Source organism: Panthera tigris, chromosome E2 (genome assembly GCF_018350195.1).
Source record: "Panthera tigris isolate Pti1 chromosome E2, P.tigris_Pti1_mat1.1, whole genome shotgun sequence".
Taxonomy (NCBI): domain Eukaryota; kingdom Metazoa; phylum Chordata; class Mammalia; order Carnivora; family Felidae; genus Panthera; species Panthera tigris.
In genome coordinates this window covers 30891865-30912677 of record NC_056674.1, presented here as the reverse complement: position 1 = coordinate 30912677, position 20813 = coordinate 30891865, and the positions used below count along the sequence as shown (strand labels likewise).

Here is a 20813-nt window from a genome sequence, read left to right as displayed (position 1 = left end):
TTAAGTCAGTAAACACAGAGACCACTTTTTCAATTAAGTAGGACAAGAATTTCCCTTTTCATACTGGAAGAAGTATAACACACACACACACACACACACACACACACACACGCACACACACACACAATTACCACAATAACACAGAGACTCCGGCATGTCTGCTTTCCTGGCACTGGTCAGCTCACCTTGTCGAAATGCTGCTGGAGGATGGCTTTCATCTGCACCCTGTCAGCAGCCTCTGCTCCCGAGCCAGTGTTCAGACACCGTGACAGAGTCCCAATTTCCTCTTCAGCATCCTCTCCAAGAAATATCCTTTCATCTAAATTCCCAACAGATAAAACATACTCCTCATAGGCCTTATTGATGGCTTTACTATGGGAAAAAAAAAAAAAGACAGGCAAAATGTACACTCACAGGACTGCCGTTTCAGTTAGTGTTTTACGCCACCTAATTAGGTCATTTTTTTATTTACTCCAAGTTCTAATAATTTTGTGAAAGTTAAATTTCACATCACGGTTACTTACATCTGAGCTGTATAAAATGCAAGCTTGCTACACTAGGCTCACCTGTCATACAGCGAGTGTATCTTGCTGACAGTATTTTGGCGGGGATTGGAGGGGAGGAACCCTGTACCGATCTACCTGGGAGGTGCAGTTTCTGGTGAGATGCTTAATTATCTTTCCCAGTTGCTCTAGGCACCTTTGAAGATCTCGCTACTTCTACATCATCATTTGAACCCATACAGTTCCCAAAGAACTTCTTTTATCTCAAAAATTATGATCCAAAAGCTTAACTATTAAAACTTTAAAAAACAGCCCATACAATTTCCAATAAATTTTAACCTGTGTGCTTAGAGTAACAGTTGACACAACTTTTGATTGCTTTCTGATGTTCTCCCACAAAACATATTCTAAGTTTCCAGGGTACAAACAATAAAGACACTAAACTCTGAGGTTTCCTAAGTACATAGTTTACAAAATATTAAAGTGGCTGATAATACAAATACTCACAAACTCTCTGCAAAGTTCCCAGGTTCTAAAAACCCTGTAAGATTTTCTTCTTTTCCCTTAAGGAGCTATGATGAAAGAAAAGATCCTTAAGTCATCATATTAAAATAAATCTTTCCACAGAAAATATTTTCACATTACTTTACTACTTACAAACCTTTTTTTCATAAAGTTTCCTAATATAGGGTTTCCAGAAATGTTCCTTTATTCCCTTTGCTTCCAAAACGAGGCCATCATGTAAGGAACAGAGTTTCTCAATGACACAAGGTGGGTCCGAGGAAGGTTTAGAATCCTTAGCATGAAAATCCTCTGACAGGCCTATAATGAACAGAATCACAGAACAGAGAGATCAGGTAGCATTCAATAAATCAAACTGTAATAAACCAAAATACAAATAATCTAATCAGCCTATGAGTTAGTGTATAAGTACATAGGAAAGAGTGTAGAGGGGCATAATTTGACTCTAAATATACCTCAAAGATAGCAAAGACAAAAGAAAACATAGGAAGTAATCTCTTCAATATCATCCTCTTCAATATCATTCAATATTGAATGTTGCTATCATTCAATAGCAACATATTTATGGCTATGTCTCCTCAGGCAAGGGAGACAAAAACAAAATCAACTACTGGGATTATACCAAAATAAAAAGATTTTGCACAGCAAAGGAAACCATCAACAAAACAAAAAGGCAACCTAATGAATGGGAGAAGATATATGCAAATGATTTATCCAATAAGGGGCGAATATTCAAAATATATAAAGAATTTATACAACACAACACCAAAAAAATCCAAGCAGTTCAATAAAAAAATGAGCAGAGGACCTTAATAGACATTTTCCCAAAGAAGACATCTAGACGTCCAACAGACACATGAAAAGAAGCTCAACATCACCAATCACCAGGGAAATGCAAATCAAAACCATGAGATATGACCTCATACCAGTCAGAATGGCCATTATCAATCAAAAAGACAAGAAATAACAAGCATTAGGGAGGATGTGGAGAAAAGGGAATCCTCATACACTATTGGTGGGATGGTAAATTGGTGCAACCACTTTGGAAAAGTGTGGAATTTCCTCCAAAAATTTACAACAGAAATACCGTATGATCCCATAATTCCACTGGGTATTTACCCAAAGAAAATGAAAACACTGATTTGGAAACACCTACACACCACCATGTTTACTGCAGCATTATTTACAACAGCCAAGATATGGAAGCAACCCAAGTGTCCATCAATATATGAATAGATCTCTCTCTCATTTTCTCATATTCCCTTTCTCTCTCTCTCTCTCTCTCTCTCTCTCTCTCTCTCTCTCACACACACACACACACACACACACACACACACACACACAGGTATATTATTAAGCCATAAAAAAAAAAAATGAAATCTTGCCATTTACAACAACATGGATGGACTTAGATGGTATTATGTCAGGTGAAGTAAGTCAAACAGTTGATAGATACCATATGATTTCACTTACATGTGAAATTTAAAAAGCAAACTAAAAAAAACCAGACTCTTAAGTATGGAAAACAAACTGGTGGTTGCCAGGGGAGAGGTGGATGGGGGAATGGGCAATATGGATAAAAGGGATTAAGAGGTACAAACTTCCAGTTATAAAATAGTAAGTTGCCACTCCACCCCCCCCACCCCCCCCACCCCGCCAATGGAGTATTATTTCTGGGCCTGCTTGTCTGTGGTGAGCCATGGACGCCAGTCTCTGTTCTACAGGATGGGGTTTGTTAAGGTTGTCAAGAATAAGGCTTGCATCAAGAGATACCAAGTGAAATTTAGAAGAAGACAAGAGGGCAAAATTAATTACTATGCTTGGGAACGCTTGGTAATTCAGGATAAAAATAAGTAGAACACATCTAAATACAGGATGATAGTCCACAGAGAGACCAGAGAGATCATCTGTCAGACCGCTAATGCCCGTACAGAAGGAAATGCGACGGTTTGTGCAGCACGTGCTTATGAACTCCCAAAGAGAGGTGTGATGGCTGGCGTGACAAATTAGGCTGCAGTGTACTGTAGCAGGCCTGGACAAGATCTAAGAAGGCCAAGTGGAGGTGACAGGAGATGAATACTGTGGAAAGCACTGAGGGTCAACCTGGTACCTTCACCTACTATTTGGATGCAACCACTCCTCAAAATAAAGTTTTGGGGGCCCTCAAGAGAGCTGTAGATGGTGTCTTCTCTGTCCCTAATGGTACCAAATGATTCCCTGGTTATGATTTGGAAAGCGAGTAATTGAGTGCAGAAGGACACGGGCAGTACATCATGGGTCAAAAAGTTGCAGACTGTATGCGTTACCTAATGGAAGAAGATGAAGACGCTTACAAGAAACAATTCTCTTAATACATAGAGAACAAAGTATCTCCAGGGGGCACCTGGGTGGCTCAGCTGGTTAAGTGTCCAACTTTGGCTCAGGTCATGATCTCGCGGCCCATGAGTTCAAGCCCCACGTCAGGCTCTGCTCTGACAGCTTGGAGCCTGGAGCCCGCTTCGGATTCTGTGTCTCCCTTTCTCTCTGCCCCTACCCTGTTTGCACCTCTGTCTCTCTCCTTCTCTCTCAAAAGTAAATAAAAATTTTTAAAAATTAAAAAAAAAAAAAAAAAAAAAAAAGAACAAAATAACTCCAGACATGGTGGAGGAGATGTGTAAAGCTCACACTGCTCTAGGAGAGAATCCAGTCTAGAAGAAGAAGCCTAAGAAAGAAGTTAAAAAGAGGTGGAACTATCCCAAAATGTCTCTTGCCCAGAAGAAAGACTGGGCAGCTCAGAAGAAGGCAAGCTTCTTTAGAGCTCAGGAGTGGGCCACTGAGAGCTAAATCAAACCACAATTTTTATGAAGATTTTTCAAAGACAATAATAAACTTATGGACCAAGTAGCTAACATAAATAAATTAAAATAAAATAAAATACATAAGGCATGGAGATGAAAAGTACAACATAAGGAATATAGTTAATAATATTGTCAGAACACTGCATGGTGACAGATGGTGACTACACTTACTGTGGTGAGCGCTGAGTAATGTACAGAGTTGTCGACTCACTATGTTGCACACTTGAAACTAATATGACACTGTATGTTAATTATACTTAAATAAAAATAAATATACAGCAAATACAGATAAAGTACATCACTACTCAAAAGATTTCAGTTAATTATTTATCTGGAAATAAAGGAAAAAAAGCTGAGATAACAATTTTAGTATATTGCAATAAGATCTAAAGAACATAAAAAAATAAAACTTTGCAAATAAGTCTGACATTCAAATAAAAAATACAACTTTGAAAAAAATTACTATTCAAAGTATATACTGTTTATATATTTTCATTTCATCATACTGGATGTAGGTAACATATTGATTTATGGTTTATTCTTACCCAAGACTCAGTATAAGAATAAATAAATAAGGGGGGCCTGGGTGGCTCAGTTGGTTAAGCATCCTACTCTTGATTTCAGCTTCAGGTCATGACCTCACAGTTCGTGGGTTCGAGTCCTATGCTAGGCTCTGCACTGACAGCACGGAGCCCGCTTGGGGATTTTCTCTTTATCTCTCTGTCTTTCTGTCTCTCCCTCAAAAGTAAATAAATAAACTAAAATCAAACAAAATGGATAAATAAATAAGAGGAGAAAAATGAAAAGCAGCTACTACATAGAAATATAAAGGGAGTTAGGAAGGAAAGGAGAGAATACGAAGAACATTAAATGTACTGAAGCAGGAACAACTAAGTAACTTCAGTAACTTTAAAAATCTACCTTGAGGGGCACCTGGGCGGCTCAGTCAGTTGAGCTGCTGACTCTTGATCTTGGCTCAAGTCACAATCTCACGGTTTGTGGGATCAAACCCAGTGTCAGGTTCTGTGCTGACAGTGAGGAGCCTGCTTGGGATTCTCTCTCTACCTCTCTCTCTGCACTTCCCCACCCCCGCCCCGCTTACGTGTAAACGTGTGCTTACGCTCTCTCTCAAAATAAATAAACATTAAAAAAAAAACTTCAGAGTCAGACAAGCTAAAATTTTAACGATAACCACCCCAAAACTGAAAATCACTCAGAATCCTACCATGGTATTATTCAAATGTCAACAGTTTATATACTACCTCTATAAATACTGTTTAATGTTTATAATATTGTCTGTGAGTTATAATTTGGCCTCTTACTGTGTATCATTCATAGAAATAACATGGCCTTAAAGCCTGCTTAAATGCATTGCCAAAATCATTTCTATCCATCTTTTAGTTTAAGAGCTAAAAATTCATTTTACTTATTTACAACCATAACTACTCCTCTTCTGTAGGAAAAAACCTGAATGAAGATTATTTCAATAAATCCATTTTGAGCTCCTACTGTGTGTCAGGCACAAAGCTCGGCGATGCAGAAAACAACATCAGTTTAATGCGACTTTGCTACTATAGGTTTTTAAGTTCCTTCTTGTTGTTTCAGAAACTTCTACAGTTGTCATGTAAGACTTCACACTTTGTAATATTTGCGATTGCACTTTCCATAAATATTTTTACAGAGAGCTCAACTCCTGGGTTTAAGTAATTGCAAGTATTCTGGATTATGATGATGGAGCTTTTCAAAGCACTTAACGCTCTCTGATGCTAGGAAAACTGTGGCATGTGTACAGCTCCCAAAAATAAACATAAGGTAGAAATGTGAGTTGTCCAATAATCTTTGATTTACAAACTTACCTTTAAAATTAGGGTTTACAAGTTCTTTACGGTTGGAACATTGAAGTGCATTTCCATAAACCAAGTCCAAAGCACACAGAAGAAGATGGTAAGAATTGACCAAATCATCACTAATCATGGGGAAATTACCTACAGGAATACAAACAGTTATCAAGTAAATCTGCATCCATGTTACGATATTTTAGACATAATTTCTCTTTTTAATTAAAATGACATTACACAAACACTGTACCAAACCTGACTCAAAAGCTACATAAAGTGTTCTGGCAAATTTACATTTTGAAATATTACTCTTAAAGTCTAATAAATTTCTGAGAGTGTAATTAAAACCAAAACTTTACAAAAAATGGCATTCATTCACTCAATCAATATTCATTAAATAAGCATTAACTCCCCAGTAGCTGACTAAAATTTTATCACTGTTTTTTTTCTTTGAAAATTCTAAACAACTTCATAAATTATCTCAAACTGCAGCAAATTCTTTCATGTGAAAATATTTTTCTGTTAAGAAAATTAGTAGATGAATTAAAAAATAAATTAAATAAAAAAAAAGAAAATTAGTAGATATTAAATACCCAAAACTAATATTAACAGCATGGTAACTATATTGAAATTAAAATTTAACTAATTAAACTATTAGTTAAAATTTAATTAATTAAAAACCAAAAAAATTAAAAAATCACAATACATGGAGACAAATGAAAATGAAAACACAATGGTCCAACATCTTTAGGATGTACAAAAAGCAGTTCTAAAAGGGAAATTTATTTAAAAAAAAAAAAAAAAAAAGATTAGTAGATATACTTAGGAATAGCTGAACAATGATTTTTTCATGTATATAGTTTAAAAAGACCAGAACATATAATCAGGCTGCTAATGGTAACATTTGAAATATTTTCTAATAATAATATAAACTCCTACAAATTAACAACAGGACCACAATGAAAGATATTTAAGTCTAGAGCCAATAATATCCTGGGAATAATGTTGATGCTTAGTAAACAAAGAAAAAAGAAACCCAGGCTCAAACCTAGAGAAACATGTCATTTCTGCAATGCTAGTTTAAGTCTAACACTGAAATCAGTTTTTATAGGCAGTTGAACAGTTTTATTCTTGGAAATTAAGAAATATTTCTAGATTTTTTAAATAACTTTGAGCATATCTCTTTTCTCATGAAACACAGCATGTAAAGTCTTCCTAGTGATTTTATATCACATGAATTCAATTTAAACAGCTAACATACATCTGAGGAATTATTTCTAAACATGTTCGCACTTAATGCCTACCCAAATGCATGCAAACACACACACGCGCACACGCGCACTCTCTTCTCTCTCTCTCTCTCTCTCTCTCTCTCTCATACTGCTTTGTTTCAGACTCTTTTCCCCCCTTTTCCTCCTTTCCTCCAAAGAAAGTTACCACTTACCTCTGCATAGCAGGATAATTCTCTTTTCGTACAGATGATTCAACAAATCAATTTAAATGAGTTAAAGAGAGAAAATGCTTTTCTGTTGCCAGAAAGGCGAATGAGAATAGGTGGTTAAGTTCTGCACTGATAGAACCAAACTAACCTGCCTGGCTCCACTATAAAGATGTTTAATATTAAAGCAGACGGTTTCTCAAATGTAAAACAGGAAGTGGCACCTACGGCTTCAAGCTACAAAGCCCATCACACTGACAAGCCTCAACTTGTCACTGGTGTGTACTTGCCATAAAGGAAAAAAAGAGCAGCACAGTAACTTCTAACAAAAAATGCCCCACGGGTCAGAATCTAATTTAAACTCCAGGACTGTCCCAACGTGACAGACTTCGAGTTTCAAATCCTGACTTCAGAAAGAAATCTCACTTTGCGAGGTAGGTTATCTTTCCAACAACAAAGATAACTTGTTGAAACTCCGAAATTGGCTGATTTATCAGGAATGAAGAGACTGGAGATTGTAAAACAGGAAGTGGCACCAAATTGGTCTTGGGGCCACAAAGCCCTTCAGGATGACAAGCCCAAACTTGTCACGAGGGTGTACTTGCCATAGGAAGTCAACAAAGATAACAGGCAAAAAAAATGGCTTATCTATCAGGAACAACATAATCTGGGATGCCCGTATGCTGCAGAGAAAGTCATGAGAAAGGTGGCTATAAAAGAGTACAATACAACTCTCCCCCAAATAACTAAATCAAGAACTGAATAAAACTAATTAAACAACTCTATCAGAAAAGATCTTACTGAATCATAAAAGATCACGGTGTTGGACTGTCAGGAAACAAAGACTCTTCAGATTAAATAATTACAGACTGAATTAATAACACAACTCCAACACCGAGTTAACTGCAGAGACAAAAATATGACACCCAGTTGATCAAGAGAGACCAAAATGTAAATAAGGACAATAAAATTTTTAAATAATTTCTATAGTATCAAACACATTCATTCCCAGATACATACACACCATAAAAAGCATAAGAACAGATAAAATCCCAGAAGTCAGATACACTTGCCCACAATCCAATGACAAGATTAGTGTCATAAATAATACCAGCCACAGCAAGCTAAAAGCAGCAGCAGGGGTTACTGGCTACTGTGAGAGCCGTTTATATGCTCCTACACCTCCATTTTGTGCCATTTATCATATTACCTTTATCTCCACTAAAGAAACACACCAGTGTGATGGGCAGCAAAATAACTAACAGTTTATTTTTGGCAGAAGAAAGACTTTTCTTTTCAATCAACCACACAGCTCAGGGAGGAAGAATGAGTTCTCACCTAAATAGCTAGAAAGAACCAGCTATAATCCGACACACCAAACCCAGAGACCAATGGAGTGATACAAACTTGCTAAAGGGCCTTCACATCTGGCATGAAACCAAGAGCCAGATCTGGGTTCAAATCCTAGCTCTGTTTCTAGCAGCTAATTCTGGGGCCTCAGTTACCTAATCTTAAAAGTAAATAATTTGGGCTACTTGATCTAATAATGAAAATCTCTTACATTTATGAAATTCCTCCCAGCTCTATGACTCTTTGATGATAACTTTGCATTTTATTGGGCTTTCTTAATAGCAAAGGCATTCTACATAGTTTATGTAATTAATGTAATTGTATTTTTTCTTCTTCTTTAGATTACTAAGAATCATTTCTACACAGAAATATAGACAGGACACAAAAAAATAGTAACGTATTTCCCTGAATACAGACCTTGGGTAAGTTAAGGGAGATGAAAAGGGAGAGAAAATAAATTGTATCCAAAGGCATTTGAGCAAATGTATTTATCTGAACAAGATGCAAAAAGTCATCTGAACTACACTGAGGATGAGCAGTCACCCTCAACAAAATAAGACACGGCTCACGAAAAATACAGCTCAAGACACCAATACAAACTACTAATGTGCTTTTGGTCCATAATTCAGAAGAATAGCTCTGGATGGAAAAGATGTTATGGAAGAACAAAATAAAAGGATTTTCCATTTAATATAAGATTTGGACATTACAGACATTCAAAAGACTTACAAAAAGGCAATACTTAAAAATGAATCTGAGATTAAAGTCATTGAGAAAGTTCTCAGTTGAGAATCTTTTCCTGATACACAATACAGATTGACAAAAGTAGTACCTGGACATTTACATAAGCTAACATCTAGATAAATATTGCTCTGTCTTACCTTTTGCATATATAAAAAGCACCCAACAAAAATGGAAAACTTCGGACACGGTACAGGGCTGTCGCCTTCAGGGGAGAAAGAAAGTCATGAGATAACAGAAGAATTTGAAAAAGACATCACAAATGACTATAAATCAGGTGAGAAACAAAACCCACAGTTGAAGGGAGTGACAGCAGATTCATTTCACGTGGAAAATGTACAAGAAGTTCTGCTCCAACCAAATACTGGCAAGGACAAAGCCAGGGAAAGAGTTCACCTCAGAAAGAAGAAAATTCTGAAGAACTATAAAAGGCTTTCAAGGTCAAGACAGGTAACGTAGAAAATGAGTGACCATAGATGTTTTGATGACACCAGCAAGGCTCATGCTGCTTTTGGACCCATGTATGCAATCAGGTATTTCTCTATTTTTTTCCCTTCATCATAGCTAAGGAACTGTAAACCCTCCCTCCCCAAAGATATTCCAGATTGTATCAAGTCACAAAAGGACTACTTAAGGTAAATCCTGGGTTTGCTATAATTCCTTATTCTTTATCGTTAAGACTATCCATTATACTTTGCCAAGTTGTCTGCTAAAGGGAGTTTCAGACCTGTTTTACGCCCTTGGCTTTTCTACCAAAACCTCTGCCAATATTCAGATAAGACATCTGTTGTCTCCACATCCCAACAAGGAGCTCTGAAGGGAAGATCGGGAGACTAGGGTTTAGTTCCCCCACGGTCCTTAGCTACACACACTTGCCCCCCATGTGCCCCAGTCTCTTCATCTGCTGAACAATTAGTCTCCTGGGTAGAGTTTTGTACTTAATTCACCAGTCCGTGGCAAGGATTAAATGTCAGTGCCCTGCTTTTAGAAGTGGCCTCCCTACCCTAGGCACATGATAACTATCCAGTTTTGATGCCTACCAAGATAAAAGTCAAACTTTTTTTTTAAACGTTTTTTTCTGAATTTTAGAGAGAGAGAGAGAGTGCGAGAGTTGGGGAAAGGGGCAGAAGGAAAGAGAGAGAATCCCAAGCAGGCTCCACACTCAGCACAGAGCCCGATGGGGGTTCCATCTCCCCAACCCTGAGATCACGACCTGAGCCGAAGTCAAGAGTCAGACACTCAACCAACGTGCCTCCCAGACATGCCTCTTTTTTAAATTAATTTGTTTAATTATTTTAAAGTCAAGCTTTTTAGCTTAGAACTCAAGCCACTCTCAACAGTGAATCTATGACTTGAGAACCCTAGAACTTGACCTACTGAACCTACTCAGCCAATCGCCTCTTTGCTATTTTCACGTACACATCCTGTACAAAGAAGGCTCTATCTACATCTCCAAATTCACCCATCAAAATCCTACCCATCGTTCCTTACTTCATGGAACCGTACCTGACTGGCTCATGCCCAGTGGTTTAATTTTGCCTCAGAAGTTGTATATTTTTGTTATCTTTTGCATTCATACATGCCTCCTCTCCACAACTATACTGTAAGCTCTCAAAAGACAGAGGCTATGGGCTTTTTTTTTTTTCTTCAATATTTGTGTCCTATATAAAATACCTAACAACATACTTCACACAGTAAGTTCTCAATAAATACCCAATGACAAACTTTCAGAGACTGGTATGTGTGGGGCACAGTACAGAGAAGTGGTAAGGGACATGGGTTCTGCAAGCAGACTACCAGTGTCAATAATAGCTCCACACTTACTGTGTGACTGTGACCAAATTACTTAACCTCTCAAGGGGTTATGTTCCCCCGCCTGTAACAACAGCATCAATCTTATATAGTTGTCATAGGGATTCATTCAAGTTATACAGGTTTAAATCTTGGACAGTTCCTGCTCCATAACAATGCTCAGTAAATGGTATACATGATTATTACTATTAGCCAAAAGTACTAATAAAAGTATACAGTATATTTTAAGCTTTTAAAATTAAAATTATCTTACAATTTTCTTAACCAGAATTAGGTAATATACATACCCTAATAAATATCAAAGCAAGCACAACCTAAAATCATTTCCTACAACACTCAAAGAAAGAAGATATTCTATATCTTCCTGTGAATGATCACATCAGCCTCGCTCAGACTTACAACAAAGCATCTATCCAAACTTTATTTCATTGTGTATAGTCAACTCCCCCCAAATTACAAGCAAACTGGACCAGCTGCTTCCATAACAGTGGGGTCAACTATCCAAGAAAATACATAGTTTGTTTGATTTTTAAAACCTGCTCACTTACTACAAACATCCTTCACAATTTGGGAATAATTTTTATATTGAAAGAGAAGCACCCATTATTCATTCAATTGTAGTAACTCCTTTCCCCCCACTTTTCTTGTCAATATTTTTCTAGTTCTATCTTAAGAACAATTTCCATTTCTACTTTATGAAAAAGTGTTCATGGTAAAGGTAGAGAATGTGTATCTCATGACTGCCTTTATCTATCAGGAAAGATGGAAAACACTGAGCCAGAGTCAGGTTACAGATTTCGAAGACATGATCAGAAAGCACATATTCATAATAGTTTCTGTCCCCTTATTCTCCCTCCATCCAGTTTGTCTACTCTTGATTAGTTATAAACATCAAAATACATATAGAAGCCAGCTCAGAGGGGATTATCGATTTCTAAGTAGGACATAGAAGTCAAATAAGAGAAATAGTTGATATTATAATATACAGAAAATAATAGTAATAGTCAACATAGCCAATAACAGAAAATTAAGGAGTCAAATTCGATACCCAGGTGGCTAACTGGTGAAAATACATAAGTTCTGACTTTTGCATTTGGGTTGCTTAAATAAAAAGGGAAAGTTTACAGAAACAATAATCCCATACACTTTGCAATATGAAGGAAGCCAAATTCTTTATGGCTAACATACAATGAAAAGCAAGAAATTATTGTTAAAAGAGAGCCATCGGAAAGAAAGATTACTTATGAAATCACATTTGTTTTTTTAAGACTAGCAAAATAAGCTAAGTGACACAAACCGAGGGATCAAAACTGCAGCACAGATTTTAAAAATGTGTAGTCCTGACTAACAAATATAAAAAAAAAACATACCGCGGGGCGCCTGGGTGGCTCAGTCAAACGTCTGACTACAGCTCAGGTCATGATCTCTTGGTTCGTGAGTTTGAGCCCCCATCAGGCTCCGGGCCACGGAGCCTGCTTCGGATTCTGTGTCTCCCTCTCTCTCTGCCCCTCCCCTGCTCTCTCTCTCTCAGAAAACGAATAAAACACTAAAAATTTTTTAAATATGTATATGTATATACCGCTGTTTTCTTCCTCTCTGTTGACGAGGCTGCTCCTCTTGAGGATATTTAAAAATGTCCTGAAAAATGGGTTCATATTTCTTAAAAATTACCGCCGACACAGTGAAGTTTCTTTCTAGTCTCTCAGTACGTTCTCTGAAATGTGGGGGTAGGTTTGCCATGTCTTCCCACTTCTTCATCTTGTGAAAAAATTCAAGTAAGCTGATATTAAAAATAAACAATGAGACATTTTCAAATTAACACAAAGGGAGAGAACACAAATATAATTAAATCAAAAAAAACTTGTTAAATTACTTTTAGACAGTGATATAAAATCACAACTCATGCCTCTGACTAGCTTCCTGTCTTACAGATTGGTGTATGTCTCTGATTTTCCTAATCTACCTTTTTTTCTGAGATGACCTGACTTTTTTAATTATGAAATATATAAAAATATAAAACAATCAGCCAGAGTAATGTAACCAAGACTTATGTATCCCACTGCCAGATTTAACAAACATTAACATATTGAATAAATTTTGCCATGTTTGCTTCAGGTACAACAGAAACAGCCAAATTCTCATTTGTACTCCTCCCCAAACCCATGGCCCCCTCTTCTTCCCCAAAGATGACCACCATTCTCAAGTGAGTCCAAATCCTTCCCATCCTTGCTTTTATATACTTACTACTTAATACCCTTACTATATGGCATCTATATGAATCTATACATATACGAATCTATATGTATCTATACATTTGTATCTACACATATATGGATCTATATGTATCCATAAACAGTAAGTAGTATCATCTTTATGTGTGGTTTTAAGATTTTATATAAATAGTATCACACTGTAAGTAGCATTCAGCAACTTGCTTTTTCATTCAATGTTTCTGAGATTAACATTAATATGTACAGATCTAATTCATTAATTTTAATGTTAAAAATATTCCTGCATATGAACTACCATGATTTTTTGCATTCATTCCCCAACCAGTGCAAACTGAGGTTTCCAATTTTACATTATAACACGAAAAGGCTGTAATGAACACATTCTTGCACCTGTATGTAAGAGCTTCTTTAGGGACTACGCCAAGATGAAGAATTGCCGAGTCAGAGAAGGTGCATCTCCAACTTTACTAGAGACTGCCAATTTGCCACTTGAGTGGTCGTGCCAATTTATACTCTCACCAATGCACACCAGCAATACAGACTTCCTGTTTCCCTACATAGTGACTAGAGCGGGTTTTATCAGCCTTCAAACTTCCCCAATCTGATGAGAATGACAGTTACCTTGTTTTTACTTTGAACTTCCTTATTACCAGTGAGACTGAACTTCTTTACATACATCTATTAGCTATGTGAGTTTTGAGCTTTGTGAAATCATATTCTTTACCCATTTTTTAGGACCCATTGTCAATCATGCAACCATTTGTTAGCCGTTCTCTATATACTTCTGGACACTGATCTTTTGTTATTTATACACATTGTAAATATCTTCTCCCAACATACTCTTCGTTTTTAACCCGTTTTAGTCTATTATGGCAAAAAAGTAAATAATCTGAGCCCAGAGGTAAAATTTAAAGACAGAAACTGAGTTTTTGAAATGGAAACACAACTGAAGCCTAGAACTAGATTACTTGCATTAAAATGTTGGATGAATTCAATTTACTATGGTTTATGATAATTCCATAATTTGACCTTTGCTTCTAAAGTTCCTTGTCTGTCACTTAACTGGATTACTCTGTCTCCACTTTGCTTTTCCGTAATGATTATACTTTTGCACCTTATTTAAGTCCACTTCTGCAGGTTTGCAGACCAGGTGTTCAACTCTTTATGCACTGCCTCTTGTCCTTAGGCCTAAATATAACTCAGGATGGAGTTCAAGGTTAATAAATAGGCTACAGATAGAATATTACATTTCTTGTTAATTATTTTAATAGTAAGTGATTTTTTAAACCATTAGGTACACAAATTTTGACAGTGGTATTCCCCCTACAAACTGCCAAATATCCTTTTTCCCACCAATCTTTAATAAGCCATAAGAGAAAATTCACCCAAAAGGCACAAATAAATATAATCAATTCAATTACACAACAGATAGAAAAAGCAATTTCTGCCTCTTCTTTAAAACATTATTTGACCCTTTCAGAAACTGATTGTAATAGTGTTGCATATCCCCCCAAGCAGCAAATGGAGAAGTATTTACACATTCCATATATTTATATATAAAGATACAAATCCTGGGCATGTAGTTCTAAGTTTAATACCATATTTTATTTACCTTTACAATTTAGAGTATTTCCTAAAGTTTCTCTAATATCCTTATTTAGAATTCCTCCAATATCACATAATAACAAGTCCTAACCTTTAATAGTACTCTTCATACAAACAAGTCTTTTTTTTTTTTTTAAGTTTATTTATTTATTTTAGAGAGAGTGAGCAGGGAAGGGGCAGAGAGAGAGGGAAAGAGAGCAAGAATCCCAAGCAGGCACCACACAGGCCAAGCAGGCCAGCACAGAGCCCGATGTGGGGCTCAAACTCATGAACTGTGAGATCATGACCTGAGCTGAAATCAAGAGTTGGACGCTCGGCTGAGCGAGCCACCCAGGTGCTCGCATACAAGTCTTAATACATTAAAATTTCAATACTTTTCACAAAAGAAGTAAAAAATAATGGCTACCAACTTAGATGCGGTAAAGGAAAGCCATGACCTAGTCTCTAAATTCAGCACTCTACAGGTACAAAAATGCCCTGGAAATGATAAACAGAGAATTCTATCACTATGATTTTTGACCTTTTACATCTGTCACACTCTACTTTTCCAACTCTGACATAGTTACCTCTGTTCGGAACATCGCAGGATTCTAGTTAAAGATACATAGTTTCCTTCAACAGTCCCTTTGCTTACAGTCGGCACAGATTTTCTGCAAGCCACATATAAGGCACATGCTAACCAGTGAAGATCATTCCCCTGTAAAATAAAGGAATATTGATTTTTACCTAATGAGCTATATATACATTTCAATATGAAAAAACTTTTATGATTAAACAAAGTTTAATTTTTTATGTCTGTGGGAAGCTGTGTTTTCAATGACGGCTCCATCCCGAGTGTTCTCATACTGTGACGCTGACATTTTCACACTGGGAGACAGGAATCTGTGTTCTATGCCCTCGTTTTGAACTGTCTCAACCGAGGTGCAGATGATGCTAGGTAACTTGTAAGATCATAAAAGGCAATAAAGATTCCACCTGCCTCACTCCCTCAGGACATGTGCTTTGAGGGTCCCCATGTGGGACAAATGAACAGAGAGCCTCAACTTCCTTATCTGAGGGCTGTGAGAATGAAAGCATAGAAAACACAAGAAATCAGAAGATAAAATTCTATAACCGATACTCTGTATTAAATATCATATGAGCTTTATTTTCCACGAGCCTGACATCCTCCATTATTTCACATTTCACATCATCCCTGACAACAAGCTCCACGAGGGTGGGGGTTTTTAAGTTTTGCTCACTGCTCTGTCCCCACCATCTACAACAGTATCTGGCCAAAAAGAGGCGGAAAAAAAAATTGATAAATGAATATTCATTCACTTACTGGGTAAACTGAGCTAATCAAACGTGTTTTCAAAAATAATTTACTAACCATTATTAGCCGCTTGCTTACCTAACACTGGACTTCATACAACTTAATCCCATGAGTTGAGACACCTCAACTGAATGGTGATAGTACTTGTTCTGTGTAACTTAAAAGATTATCGTGATTATAGCTTATTTGGAAGCACTTCTGCCCATAACCAAGGAACCACAGGAACCACTGACCACAGAACCACTGAAAAATAAATAGGAACGTGGCCTGTGCGGCCACATCACCTACGTACAGGAAAGAGCTCTGCAAACTCTGCAGCACAAGCACTGTCCACAACAGAAACTCCACATTCCCTTATTAAACCTGCAAGACAACTCTGTGACGCAGGTACAAAGAATCTCAAGTTCACGTATCACAAAATCGAGTGCTGGAGTGGTTAGGTAAATTGTCCAATGTCACCTAGGTCTGTCAAGTTCTATGGACACTAGATTACTAGGCCTGTCCCCCACGCCCCTGCACATACAACTACGGGGGAAGAACTGAAATACAATCCTGTTAAGGCAAGAATACAAAGTAACCTCAGTGAGTCACATGTACTCAGAAACACCCTACTATTATCATTAAAGATACTTTGGTTAGGCCTTCCCAGTTTGAGCCTATCTGCCCTCTCTTTCCACAAACCGTAAAACAGCTTAAGAAAATCATACGGCCTCCAGTTCAACGCCACACACAAGCAAACAGCTGATAAACAATCCCGACTTCCGTGTCACTTCCCATTGGTCCATAAAGGGGAGGTGCCTACAGGGTTGAGCCTCACTGGCTGGAATGGCCATTTTTCTCATCTGCAAGCCCCATCCGAAGAAAGGGACACAACAAGCCGAAATCACAGCGGCTACGGGGTCCTGGGCAACGTCTGGGGTGACCAAAAGGTCCTCAAGGTCGTCGCAGTGCCAGCTTCCTAGGGACAAATGCGGGCGTGTGTCTATATCCGGGGGGGGGGGGGGGGGGGGCAGAAAGCCCGTTTCATTTGCCCGAGGGAAAGAACACAGCTGACACACAAGCACAGCCCGAAACTTAACAACGCGTTTACTCCACGGATGCAATGCCGGGACAAAGGCAGTGGGCACAGCAGGAAAAGAACTGAGAGAGAAGCCTAGCGGCCCCGGCGCTAAACGCGGGTTAATCTCCGTGGGAGCACAGCCAAGTCCCCTCCCCTTCTCCTGACGGTCGTAACAACTGCACCTGTTCATTCGGCCGACAAGGTGGTTGTATCTTTGCGATCGTGACCCCGGCACGACCTCGGCCTCGCGATGCCACTTTAGGGCAAGAAATGGCCCCCACTCGGAACCCGAAAGGGAACAGCTGCGAGACGGGGTTCACTTTCTGGGCCGCTAGGAGCCTGCCGTCAGCCAGGTCCCCAGGACTAAGGCGCGCAGGGAGGATCCCCGCCGCCCTCCAGGCTGGGGACCGGAGACCCGGGGCCCGCCCCAGGGTCCCCGCCGGGCGCCCGACCCGGGGAGGGGAGGGGCCCATTCCCGCGGCGGGGCGCGGCGACTAGGCCCGGGAAGCCCCTCGCCTCCTCCCCCGCGGCGCACCTCCAGCGTGTAGCTCTCGCTCATGTTCCGGTAGCTGTCCCAGGCCTCGGCCCGCGCCGCCTCGTCCATGTTGAGGCGGCTGCACAGCTCTTCGAACCGCTGCAGGGTTTGAGGGGCCGGCGAGCGGGCCGGCTGCGCGGCGTCCTCCGCCTCGCCGTCGTCTTCCTCCTCCTCATCCGAGGCTGCCGCCGCCGGAGGAGGAGGCGGCGGCGGCGGCGACTGGTCGCCTCCCGACGGCATAGCGCACCCCTGGGCGGCCGGTCCTCAGGTGAGCTGAGGGCCCGGGCCCGCAGCCATTCAAACCGCGAAGCGCCCGCCCGTCGGCCGTCCGCACGGCGACTGCGCCGCCACCAGGGAAGCCAGACCTCAAGTAGGCACCCGTAGTTCTGAGCACGGCCTGCTGGGAAGTGTAGTTCGGGCCGGAAGCCCACGGAGGTCAAAAATCATATTTAAAAAAGAAACTCCTGTAGTGTTCCTTGGGCTAAAATAAAACAGGCTTCGCTACGTTTTAAGTAGGCCCCCATGTTGGGACCATTCAGCAGGACCGTATTGAAGAGAAAAAACATCGACTCGTGACGATTTAGTGTTCAAGGTGTCTCCAAAATGAATACTCAATATCTGGGTGTCCTTATCTCAAAAATAGGGATAATAGCAAGCAAGGGCGGCCTGTCTGCCTAAGTTCAAATTTCAGCATCTCTCCTAATTTCTTGTTCTTTCCTGTGTTTTAATTTTATGTGAGCCTTTCAAATAATTTTTGGATTTTTTAAAAAGCAGTAATTCTTTTATTTCCCAAAGGGCAAATTTATGTTTTCTGTAAGTGATGCATTTGTATTATCTTCAGTCACCCAAATGGCTTAACTTTATTCCTTTATTTTTATTTTGCTTTCTCTTTCATACCTATAGTAGACTTGAATCACTTTATTAACAATCCTTTTTGATTTGTAAGTGGGCATAGTGTAAAACATATTTTAAATGTCTATTTATTTTGAGAAGCAGAGAGAGAAATAGAGGCTGAGCAGGGGAGAGGGAGAGAGAGAGAGTCCCAAGCAGGCCCCGTGCTGCCAGTGCAGAGCCTGACTTCAGGCTTGATCTCACAAACAGTGAGATCATGACCTGAGCTGAAATCAAGAGTCAGATGCCTAACCAGCCAAGCGCCCCCATGGTGTAAAACATTTTTATGTTTGAGGAGCCAATAACACATTGCTGTCTGCAATGGGATCACTTCCTTCTGTCTTCATTGACACTTTGAACCCAGCCACCACACTGTGAAGAAGCCCAGGTCACTTGGAGAAGCCTCTTATCAGTGGTAGACAAAGCCAGGCGTTAGTTAAAGGGGTAAAACAGATTTTATTCAGACACTATTGACAGTAAGGTAAAGAGCTGAACTCCGTTCCCATCTATGCAGAAGTGACTGGACGATTTAAAGTGTGAATGAAGGAGTAGAGAGGGGAGAGAGTGGAGCTGAACCAAAAAATTACAAAGGTTTGGTGAGTGTAAATGTGATCAGGCCAGCTGTAGCTGCCAGCAGGCGATTTATTGAAGTTAGGATTCTTTTTTTCCCTACAGAGACTAGGAGACAGAGGCCCTATATGGCTCTCAGATCATTGAGAAAGACACTTCAAATGGCAAGAGATACATACACATCTGAAAGGGACAGAAGAAGGAGTCACCGTTGTAAGCCCTTTTGGGTAAATGGTATAAGAAAAGGGAGGTCTGGGACCTACCATCAGGTTTTGGCTAGAACAAATGATAAACACTGGGAGCCTTGAGTTTTCTCAGACAGGCATTTTAATGCAGTACTGGAGTCATCCTAGGGCACAGCCTGATGCTACTGGAAGCTATGCTCTAGTGTGGTCATCTCATAGTGTAGAGGTTTGGAGAAAAGTTCTGCCGTGTGCAAAGGACCTGAGGCCCCTGGCCTTCAGCCCCAGCCATACTGAATGAGCCAGTGGTGAAAGTAGATCGTCCAGCCTTCAGTCAACTGTCCAGCTCATGCTGCACGGAGCAAAGATGAACCTTGCCTCTGATCCCTACCCAGTTCTACCCAATGGCATATTTGTGTGCAAAAGAAATGATTATTATTCTTTCAAGTCACAAAGTTTGAGGATGGCTTGTTATGCAGCAATAAGCAAACACCTATGAAATATAAGACATGTACCTATCGATTGTTTCTATTGACTCCTCAATGTTGCACGGGTAACATCCTTACTTATGCTGTGATCTAATAGCCCAATAGAATTTCAAAGATCATAAATACCAGTCATCTAAAAATAACCTTTATTTTTGCATTGTGTATATGACCTTAAAATACATGACTTAACTGAGAAACTTCGCATAAGCTTTTATGTGACAAAAATGGGTGTGTGTTGGGGCGCCTGAGTGGGTCAGTCAGTTAAGCGATCAACTTCGTCTCAGGTCATGATCTCACAGTTCGTGGGTTCAAGCCCCACGTCGGGCTCTGTGCTGACAGCTCAGAGCCTGGAGCCTTCTTCAGATTCTGTGTCTCCCTCTCTCTCTCTGCCCCTCCCCTGCTCATGCTGTCTCTTTCAAAAATAAATAATAAACACTAAAAATGTTTAAATAATGTGTGTGTGATCTTGAAACTTTTTGATCATGTCCTCCCAAAAGGATTACCTTCTAGCATATTTTAAGGTTGACATATAAGACATTTCATTAAAAGTTTGATCAGGTGTAATATCAAACATGTAACTATAAACCTTTTAAAATAAAACTGTTACTAATCGTTAAACATATCCAATGGACTGTATGTATCATAACAATTTATACTCACTAGCATCCACTTTAAAAACACATGAACAGGGGTGCCTGGGTGGTGCAGTCGGTTAAGCGTCCGACTTCAGCCAGGTCACGATCTCGCGGTCTGTGAGTTCGAGCCCCGCGTCAGGCTCTGGGCTGATGGCTCGGAGCCTGGAGCCTGTTTCCGATTCTGTGTCTCCCTCTCTCTCTGCCCCTCCCCCGTTCATGCTCTGTCTCTCTCTGTCCCAAAAATAAATAAAAAACGTTGA

The 20813-nt window shown here is 39.5% G+C and overlaps 1 protein-coding gene and 1 pseudogene across 8 annotated transcripts in view; one reads left to right on the top strand and one right to left on the bottom strand.

The window, feature by feature from the left end:
• The window catches only part of RBL2 (RB transcriptional corepressor like 2), a 62814-nt gene extending 44692 nt beyond the window's left edge, over positions 1–18122 (bottom strand). For 4 of the 8 annotated variants that reach the window (XM_042970524.1, XM_042970523.1, XM_042970522.1 and 1 more), the window contains exons 1-8: positions 17788–18120; positions 15444–15574; positions 12621–12821; positions 9370–9434; positions 5719–5847; positions 1165–1325; positions 1011–1075; positions 186–372 (exon numbers count right to left, since the gene is read on the bottom strand). In XM_042970524.1, the coding sequence (XP_042826458.1) occupies positions 186–372; positions 1011–1075; positions 1165–1325; positions 5719–5847; positions 9370–9434; positions 12621–12821; positions 15444–15574; positions 17788–18027 (1179 nt within the window). In that variant the 5' untranslated portion in view covers positions 18028–18120. Of the gene's footprint in view, positions 1–185; positions 373–1010; positions 1076–1164; positions 1326–5718; positions 5848–9369; positions 9435–12620; positions 12822–15443; positions 15575–16270; positions 17136–17787 lie in introns of those variants that run through there. The other 4 variants (XM_042970526.1, XM_015544171.2, XM_042970527.1 and 1 more) reach the window with 4 other exon arrangements.
• On the top strand, positions 2703–3972 carry LOC102953078 (annotated as a pseudogene).
• Positions 18123–20813: the final 2691 nt, after the last annotated feature.